The following is a 10,317-nucleotide window of genomic DNA, read 5'->3' as shown; positions in this document are numbered from 1 at the left end:
GGGGTAGTAGATCAGCTGTTGTTTGATTAATGTATATAAAATAGTAAAACCTGTGCAGGTGTCATTAGAATCGTATCGTTTTTTATTAAATGAGTCTCCCTAAGCAAGGACCAGGTACTACTGCTGCAAGTTATTCCTAATGACCACAGTGTGTGTGAATGAGCAGCTGCATGTTTGTTCACTAATAATTAGACACAACTGAAGTGCTGCACCAACCCAACAATAAACACAGTCAAAGTTAAATATTAACTCACTTTATTCAAGCTACGTTCAAACTACTTTTAACTCATAAACATAATTGTTGCAACAGCTTGCTGCACACTGGCTGTCTACAAATCTAGCAATAAGTTAGTACTTTGGACTTAAACACACCCCTGTGCAAGAGGTGCAGCAACAGCATTCATTAGCAAGGTGTAACAAAGCTGGACATATCACCTGAGACGAACTAGGACACAGTTTATTATTATTCTTCACTGAAGAGAGACACGCAGATGGAAAACGGACGATCTGATTCACCTTCAGACCAAACTAACAACTTCCTCTGAGTGAGATCTGATACAGGAGAGAAAAACTACAACACTGCTGACACTCTGCACTCTGAAGGTGAGTGTGACCAAAAATAAGACTCAATAGAACATTTCAGAGACGTTAGAGGAGGGAGGGAGCCATGACTGACTTTCTGTCTGCTGTTTTCAGCTTCACTCAGAGACTAAATGGCTTCCAGATCAGAGGAGGATCTCTGCTGTCCGGTCTGTCAGGACGTCTTCAGAGATCCTGTTGTTCTGTCATGTAGCCACAGCTTCTGTAAAGACTGTCTGAAGAGCTGGTGGAGACAGAGACCAACACGAGAGTGTCCAGTTTGTAAGAAGAGATCTTCAAAGAAAGATCCACCTCGTAACCTGGCGTTAAAGAACCTGTGTGAGGCCTTCTTACAGGAGAGAGATCAGAGAGCTTCAGAGGCTCTCTGCAGTCTGCACTCTGAGAAACTCAAACTCTTCTGTCTGGACCATCAGCAGCCGGTGTGTCTCGTCTGCAGAGATTCAGAAAAACACACCAACCACAGATTCAGACCCATCGATGAAGCTGCTCGAGAACACAAGAAGAAACTTCAGGAAACTCTGGAGCCCTTAAAGGAGAAGTTAAAGGTTTTTAAACAAGTTAAAGTGAAGTTTGATCAAACAGCACAACACATTCAGGTCCAGGCCCGACACACAGAGAGGCAGATTAAGGAGCAGTTTAAGAAGCTTCACCAGTTTCTAGAGGAGGAAGAGGATGCCAGGATGTCTGCACTGAGGGAGGAAGAGGAGCAGAAGAGTCAGAGGATGAAGGCTCTGAGCAGAGAGATAGCAGCTCTTTCAGACACAGTCAGAGCCACAGAGGAGGAGCTGAGAGCTGCAGACGTCTCATTCCTGCACAACTACAAGGCTGCAGTGGAAAGAGTCCAGCAGCGCCCCCTGCTGGAGGATCCACAGCTGCCCTCAGGAGCTCTGATAGATGTGGCCAAACACCTGGGCAACCTGAGCTTCAACATCTGGGACAAGATGAAGCACATGGTCTCCTACACTCCTGTGATTCTGGACCCGAACACTGCTGGTCCAAACTTTACCCTGTCTGAAGATCTGACCAGTGGGAGAGGAGGAAAGAGACAGCAGCTTCCTGATAATCCAGAGAGGTTTGATGATTATGTTTGGGCCGCCCTGGGCTCTGAGGGCTTGTATTCAGGGATTCACAGCTGGGAGGTCGAGGTTGGAGACAGTACTTTCTGGTTACTGGGTGTGTTAGCAGAGTCTGTCCCGAGAAAGGGAGACATACAGTGTGGATTATTAGGAATAGAGTTCTCTGAAGGTGAATACACAGCGCTCTCACCATCACCTCCACTCACTGCTCTCTCAGTGAAGAAGCAGCTCCAGAGGATCAGAGTGAATCTGGACTGGATCAGAGGAGAGCTGTCGTTCTCTGATCCTGATACTAACACACACATACACACCTTCACACACACTTTCACTGAGAGGATGTTTCCATTCATTTGTTCTGGTGATGAACTGAAGGTTTTACCACTGGAGTTGTGTGTGAGAGTGGAACAGAGCTGTTAGACATACATCATATAAACTAATATCCTAAAAATGATCCTAAAATAATAACTAGAATAAATAGAGCCTTCTTCTTGCAGCAAAAAGTTAAAACTCAGGGCGCTGGTAGCTCAGCTGGTAGAGCAGGCTGTGCAGAAGCTACAGTCCTGATCGCAGGTTCGACTCCCAGTCTGCCGATCCTCTGGTGCATGTCATCCCCCACTGTGTACTCCCCACGTTTCCTGTTTGCCTTCAGCTGTCCAATCAATACAGGCAAAAATCTTATCTAATCTTTATCTTTTTAAAAACTTCAGTTTCTCTTGTAGTCACGTTGTACTTTTGTGGAGGAAGTTTATATTACAAAATGACAGTTGGAGATTTTCTTTGCATGATCCCGTTTAAATAGATAAAATAAAAACTGTATCACCTACAGCAGTTAACGTTTTGGCAGAAAGCCCAGGGGCGCCGGTTTGACTCGGCGGTTGAATCGTGCGTCCTATAGTCTGCGGTCCTCGATGCTGCAGCCCAAAGCCCTGCTGGACCCTTTGCCACGCGTGGCCCACACCTTGTCTCCCCCTGCGTACCGCACTGTCCTCTGTCCTGCTTTTGGCATAAAAAGCCAAAAATAATAATCAAAAAAAAAAAGAAGAAAGCCAAGGCTTCTGTCTTTCAGGTCATCCTGTTGTAGGTTCATTGATGGCGTCATTACCTACGTTTTGTTACAGTTAAAACTCTTAACGTAAACTAATCATGTTCAATGATTCAAGAGCTGCTCATTGGCTGCATGCCATTCCCCACTCTGTCATGTCCTTTCTCTCTTCAGCTGTCCCATCGAATAAAGGCCAAAAGAATCATCTTTAAAAAGAACAATGCTGACACTGCTGCTGCTGCAGATCAAACCATTAAAGCACCTTCACACTCTGAACATTTCATCATTTTTATGAGCAGAGTGAAAAAAGAATTCAGAAGTGCTTTGTTCATGTTTCTACATCCAAATGTTCTGTGTGTTTGTTTGGCAATATGTGATTAAAAAAAGACCCATGTTCAATACTTTAATCAATTGTTATGTTGCTTTTTGACTTACAGACACGCGTAGCTGAGTTTGTACTCATTGTCACACTCATCACACTCAGTAAAAATACCAATGTAGAAGATATAAGACCTTTGTTAAACCTGTTGGTGATGTTTTATTAAACTGACTTTGATAAAGCTGCCAATCATTGTTCGGTCCAGATGATAACGTTTTAAAAAAAAGTTTAAATCAACGTTTAATAACACATACGATGTTACGGCTTTGTGTTGGAACCCCAAAGCAGAGGCAGGACAGAGAGCACGTATGTTAACAAAGTTTATTTAATACAATATAATACTGGCAGAAGAGGCAGGAGACGGGCTGGCTGGCTGAAGAGTCGCAGGCATGGAGACGTCCAGGTGAGTAGCTCCAACACCGAACACGCATAGAGAACTGGACCTCCTGAGGAACAAAAAACAGCCCTGCAGTGAGGCACACTGGAGGTTTCTGAAACACAGGTGAGTACAAAAATCTAGAGCCATAGTAACAACAGCAAGAGACATCAAAAAATCACCAGAAGACTAGAAGCGAATGCTCTACCGATGAGACGAAATTATCTGGCACAGGACTGTAGTCATGACGGGGGATTTATAGAGCAGGTGAGGATGAGAAATCTTTCCAGGTGTACCTCGTTGTCTGTGGAGTAGAGCCAGCCACGCCCCTGCACACACACACACACAGAGGGAGAAAACCAAAAAGGAGGGGGAAACACAGGGAGGAACGAAACAGACAGGGAAAACATAAAACCCAAACAAAACACACAAGAAACGTAAATGTTTTTTAAATAATCAAATATCAATGTACATATTCATAGCCAATATTATCATGTCTGTTTTCTTCATTTGTGAGATTTCTATCACTCAGCTTTCACCTCTATCTGCTCATACATTTTATAACACCTCTCTCTCTCTCTCTCTCTCTCTCTCTCTCTGTCTCTCTCTGTCTCTCTCTCTGTCTCTCATGGCAGTTCAAAGATCAAATGTTTTATAACATATAAAACTGACAGTTGTGATCTAGGAAAGTAATTTGTGCACTCCTGAGCCCTCTTCCTCTGTGTCTCCCTCACTCCGTCTCACTTTCTCTGTCCTTCCCCCTTTTCTTTTCTTTTCTTATCTTTCTTCCTCGGTCTGCCACCTCCTCTTCTCATGCATCTGACCCCGTCTGCTCTCATATAAGACCGGGTCTCTCGGGTACAAAGACAAGTGGTTTCTTCTTCCATTACCAGACCAGGATATGAAATGTATCATCACTTTGCAACCTTTATCTCTCTGCTCTGTGCCTCAACACAGGATTAGGTACAAGGAATTACACCTTTTCTCTCCCTTAATCTCCATTTTTTTCCTCTTCACTTTTTTCGAAACATTGTGGGCCCAATGCTCAGCTGCCTTTGAGCCGTTTTCTGAAGTAAAGTCATCAAACATTCTGTCCCCAAACGTGCACTGTATTTAACAGACACACATCAAACGGGAGGAACAGTCTGTGTGTTCACTATAAAAATGTATTAGCTGATAGATATGACAATATATGTCTGTTGTTTGGGAATATATTTGATGCTGAAGATGACATTGTAGGAGGTGAGAAAGATGAGGCTGAAGGTGAGGTAGATGAGGCTTAAAGTCAGGAAGATGAGGCTGAAGGAAGGAAGGGGGGCATATATGTGAGGAAGAGGATGCTACGAGTGAGAAGATGGGGCTAAAAGTCAGGAAAATGAGGCAGAAGGTGAGGAAAAGTATGCTAAGGGCCAAGATCAGAATGCTGCAGGTGAGGAAGAGGATGCTGAGGGTGAGTAAGATGAGGGGGAGGTGAGGAAGATTAGGCTGAAGGTGAGAAAGAAGACGCTGAAGACGAGGTACAGAATACGCAAGGTGAGGGAGATGATGCAAAAGGTGAAGGAGATAATGCTGAAGGTGAGGAAGAGGATACTGAAGATGAGGTACAGAACAGGGCAGGTGAGGGAGAGGATGCTGAAGGTGAGAAGATGATGCTAAAGATGGGAAAGATGAGGCTGCAGGTGAGGAAGAGGATACTGAAGATGAGGTACAGAACACGGCAGGTGAGGGAGAGGATGCTGAAGGTGAGAAAGATGATGCTAAAGATGGGAAAGATGAGGCTGCAGGTGAGGGAGAAGATGCTGAAGGTTAGGAAGATGATGCTGAAGGTGAGGTAGAGGATGCTTAAAGTGAGGGTGCTGGAGTTGAGGAAGAGGATGCTGAATGTGAGGAAGATGAGGATGAAGGTGAGGACGATGAGCATGAAGGTGAGAGAGACAATGCTGAAGCTGAGGATGTTGGAGGTGACGAAGAGGATGCTTAGGCCAAGGTAGAGCATACCAAAGGTGAGGAAGAGGATGATGAATTTAAGGAAGATTATGCTGAAGATGAGGTAGAGGATGCTTAAAGTGAGGGGGCTGGAGATGAGGAAGAGGATGCTGAATGTGAGGAAGATGAGGATGAAGGTGAGGACGATGAGCATGAAGGTGAGAAACTCAATTCTGAAGCTGAGGATGTTGGAGGTGACGAAGAGGATGCTTAGGCCAAGGTAGAGCATACCAAAGGCGAGAAAAAGGATGCTGAAGTCAAGGAAGATTATGCTTAATATTCAGAAGAGGATGCTTAAGGTGAGGAAGATGATGCCTCAAGTTATGGAATACGGAAGGTCAGGGGGATGGGGCTAAAGGTAAGGAAGTTTAGGCTGAGGATGTGGATGTTGGAGGTGAGGAAGTGGATGCTGAAGTTAAGGAAGATGAGGCTTAATGTTAGGAAGAGGATCTGAAGGTAAGGAAGAGGATGCTGAAGGTGAGAAAGATGAGGCTGAAGGTGAGGCAGATGAGCATGAAGGTGAGGAAGATGAGCATGAAGGTGAGGAAGATGAGGCTGAAGGTGAGGTAGATGAGGATGAAGGTGAGTAATATGAGACTAAATGTGAGATAGGATGCTGAAGGTGAGTAAGATGAGGCTGAAGGTGAGGTAGATAAGGATGAAGGTGAAGAGGATGAGGCTGAAGGTGAGGTAGATAAGGCTGAAGGTGAGGTAGATAAAGATGAAGGTGAGGTAGATGAGGCTGAAGTTGAGGTAGATGAGGCTGAAGGTGAGGTAGATGAGGATGCAGATGAGGAAGATGAGGCTAAATGTGAGATAGGATTCTTCAGGCACGGTAGCAAATACAGAAGGTAAGTCAGATGAGGTTGAAGGTGAGAATGACAATGCTGAAGCTGAGGATGTTAGAGGTGAGCCAAGGTAGAGCACACCAAAGGTGAGGAAAAGGATGCTGAAGTTAATGAAGATGATGCTTAATATTAGGAAGAGGATGCTAAAGGTAAGGAAGATGAGGCTGAAGGTGAGTAAAAGGATGCTTAAGGTGAGGATGCTGGAGGTGAGGAAGAGGATGCTGAATGCATGGAAGATGATGCTGAATAAGATGAAGATGATGCTGAAGGTGAGGATGCTGAATGTGAGGAAGATGAGGATGAAAGTGAGGACGATGAGCATGAAGGTGAGGAAGATGAGGCTTAATGTTAGAAAGAGGATGTTGAAGGGTGAGGAAGGGGATGCTGAAGGGGAGGGAGATGATTCTGAATAAAAGGAAGATAATGCTGGATAAGAGGAAGATGAGGCTAAAGGCGAGGTAGAGAATGCTGAATGTAAGAAAGAGGATGCTGAAGGAGAGGAAGAAGATGCTAAAGGTGAGGAAGATGAGGCGTAACACGTCTAGTAGTTAGATAGTTGAATGGCTTCTGTAGCTGAATGTATGAAGGAGTTTTAGCAGGGCGGAAAACGTATGAAAGAATAAAAAGTTTAATAAAGAGCAGACAATCGTGGGAATGCTGAATGGGTCATCAAACATGTTGTTGTCCTTAATAAAGCCGTATGTCCCTCCAGACTTTCATTCCCTTTTCAGTTTGCTATACAAGCAAGAAAGGAATTAAAAGACGACGATTTGTCGGATTCCCTACGGTTACACAGCATGTAAAAAACAGAACAACAACATTATCCCTGCAACAGCATTCCCAACCTGATGTAATGTACATTATGCTCAGTAGGTATACACAATACATGACGTGCACCAGGAGTTTATCCACCCTTGTTTTTTTCCTGACCTAAATTTGAAGGTTTTAATTTTTGAACACCTCCTGTCATTGAGACCCAGCTTCTTCTGAAAAAAAAAAGCCAAATCTGCAGCACACATTCAAGTCCTCTTTTTTCCTTTCCTCCTGCAGTGGTGACTTTGCCGCAGCCAGTTAGCTGTGACAGAGATGATGACCACGATTTTGACAGCAGTGGATGTGAAATCTGTGTGACACATCCACACACACTTCCTGTTTGTGTAACTCTGGAGCTTCTTGCTTTGTGTTCCTCAGTTCCTGCCCTGCCGCAGGGGGAGAGGCAGGGATCTGGCAGGCAAATTGTGAGAAACATATCCGTTACTCCACTCTGAAAATCTACTTTATAGAGACACAGATTCCCAGTTGGAGAAGTCATTGCAATTCATTGAGGCCTGAAATTAATTTCATATGTCTTTACAAGAGAATCCAGCAGGCATAGAGAAAGAGAGAGAACAGAGCAAGAGACAAAATAGAGGCAAAGAATTCACAATGCACGCATGGATGAGCATGCATATTCATATTCATGATGATAATACTGCAGTGCTCTGTATGTTGGAACAATAACATCTCAGAATGACAAAACAACATGCCAGACCAAAACTTTGTAGAGGCGATAAAATTGCCTCCACAGAGAGCAGCTGATGCTATTTGGTTACATCACGAGTTAAACAGAACAAAGCTACAACAGGGCGTCCTGCTGGCAGCGCTGATCCTGTGATCACAACCGGTCTGAGCTGAGTGTCGGACCTTCTGCTGCACGTCGTCTCTCTTCTCTGCCATTATTCAGGACTAGCTATTCAGTGGAAACACAAAAATGCGAATGTGAATGTTAAACAGGACTAAAGGTAGACATGCTAGTGGCTCTGTCAGGCTGGACTTCTGTTATTTACAGTTAGTAAGCAAATACAATGTGAGGACGCTTTACAGACAGAGCAGGTCTCCAGCTAATCTGTGTTACATCATTTACAGAGACCAATGTGAATCCACCATGAGACAGAAACACTTCCTTTAACAGGCACACACCTCGAGCAGAGGCAGACTGATGGAGAACACACATGTAAAGAGAGAGAGAGAGACATTCAAATAACAACAGATAATACAGTAGAAATAACAGTTGTTTGCGCACTAACTAAAATAATGTAAGAATGATTGATAACAGTAATTATAGCAGATGGAGTCGAGCTGGTCCACAGCAGCAGGCGGACCACAACAACGACCCACAAGAAAGACGAGCAGGTCGTGCCCGGCCACAACCGGCAACATGGGAGAAAGAAATCATCTGCCTGCCCAATCCGCTCGCTACACGCCCACACTACATCTTACATGGTCAGAGCAAAGCACATCGTGAATGTACATGTATACAGATGAGCCGGCTGATCGAAGGCTCTTTACGGAGAATCACAGAAACAACCGAGAGGAAGACGAATTGTCTGACACAGGTCGAGCTGCTTGTGGATGAAGTGGAGGTTACAGCGCCCATGTTGTTCTTCTCTAAAGGACCGCGTGGCTTTTGTGGCCACTGAACTTGCAAATGACACAAAAAAGACTCCGCCTTATTCTCCAAGCACACGCAAAGTGTCGCATGTAACCCAAAGTGCGCTGCAGAGCAAACAGCGTCCCTGTGCTCCAGTGCTGTTTATGCAAACACTCGTGGCGAAAAGCACCTAATGCACAAATAGCAGCGCTAACAGCACCCCGCAGAGAGAAAATATTACTGTGCAGAGAGCTGGTGTAACTGCAGCGCAGTGTATAAGAGCGGCGCCGCTCTGAGTTTACACTGATTATGATGATTATGACGGGCACACTAACGAGCCGTTACGCAGGACGGGGGTTATTAGGACGAGCTGCTGCTGCGCGTTTAAAAAATGAACACCTGTCGAGTCTGGACTTTACAGTAAACTGAAGAGCTGCCCCCCCCTCTCCCTGCTCATCATCGATCTGTGGATGGAGCTGAGCCCCGTCAGTGTGGAGCTCAGGTAATGCATGAGAGCGCAGCACGGCGCAGCAGAGAGACGTGCTGCAGACAGCTTCTCTCCACAATCAGACACCAAACAAGAGCAAACTGCCCGGAGCTGTGACGCCTGAACGGGCGTGTTTGCGCTTGAATATCATCAGTGCAATGTGCTTCGACAATGATCTTGAGACGGAGCAGGTAGCGGCTGATGTGCAGTGTATGGAGCGATCAGGGGCCGCCATTCATTCCTAGTGAATTCCCCACAGAGTCATGATCGCTGCAGGTATTTCATATTCATAGTGAAGTGGTACTTGATCTACTCAACGTAAAAGAAGATATTTATAAAACTATTGATGCTCTGTTCAACAACTGTTGGATTTGTACCCCTGACGCTTTGGGACACGGCCGAAGGTGAGACGGAGTTTAATTTCAGATTGACGTTTATCTTTACGGACTGAAAGGTGCTTGTTGAATACGGCTCACTGCAGGCACGAGTACAGGTAACACTGCTCCACGAATGTGGATCTGTCATTAACGTTTGATGCTTAGTCAAATTAAACCTGCGCGAGGCATCAATTTATGTTTTAGCTTCAATTCACCACCTCACCTTGTGCGTCGTCAATCTCCCCTGCCTCCAAAATGTTCGTCCACATGGCTCACAGTTAGCTTACCGGTGCACATCCCATCACGTGTCTCACTTTCAGGCCCGTTTAATGAGTACGAGCCGCTCATGCATGAGACCCCTGCTCTCTCCCAGTAATTTTCTTCCAGACGTTCCTGACATATCACGCTCATCAGAAGAAGACGAATGAAGTTCTATTGTATGTTCGGACAGCACCCTGGCACCCAGTGTGCAGTATACACACTGATGAGGTGTCAATAGGCAACGTATCCTCATTCAGCGGTTTGTATGTCCTACAAAAAGCTGTGTCGTTCTGCCAGTGTTGACTGAGTTCTCATCTCTGCTCATCAAATACCAGCTGTTTATTAACCCTTCCTTTGGCCTGACAGAACAGACACACCAGGTAAGGTCTGCTAGCGTCTGCTGTAAGGGACAATAACTACCTGGTCACTGTCAGATACACCTGCGGAGGCCTCAGCTGCGCCATGTTCAGAAGAA

At 45.1% G+C, this 10,317-nt stretch overlaps 1 protein-coding gene and 1 pseudogene across 1 annotated transcript; one reads left to right on the top strand and one right to left on the bottom strand.

Moving 5' to 3' along the window:
* Positions 1–713: 713 nt before the first annotated feature.
* LOC138605298 (E3 ubiquitin-protein ligase TRIM35-like) lies at positions 714–2,046 on the top strand (annotated as a pseudogene).
* Positions 2,047–5,896: 3,850 nt separating this feature from the next.
* LOC138605297 (copy number protein-like) lies at positions 5,897–9,850 on the bottom strand. Its single transcript, XM_069677438.1, has 3 exons — positions 9,805–9,850; positions 6,058–6,691; positions 5,897–6,014 (listed from the first exon to the last, which is right to left on the bottom strand). Exons 1-3 carry the CDS (start codon positions 9,848–9,850, stop codon positions 5,897–5,899), a joined length of 798 nt encoding a protein of 265 aa, XP_069533539.1.
* Positions 9,851–10,317: the final 467 nt, after the last annotated feature.

This window comes from Semicossyphus pulcher, unplaced genomic scaffold, assembly GCF_022749685.1.
Source record: "Semicossyphus pulcher isolate SPU_LCO1_2020_fin unplaced genomic scaffold, fSemPul1.0.p SCAF_3, whole genome shotgun sequence".
In the NCBI taxonomy this organism is placed as follows: domain Eukaryota; kingdom Metazoa; phylum Chordata; class Actinopteri; order Labriformes; family Labridae; genus Semicossyphus; species Semicossyphus pulcher.
Note: the sequence above shows the minus strand (reverse complement) of the source record. Positions and strands in the feature narration are given on the sequence as shown.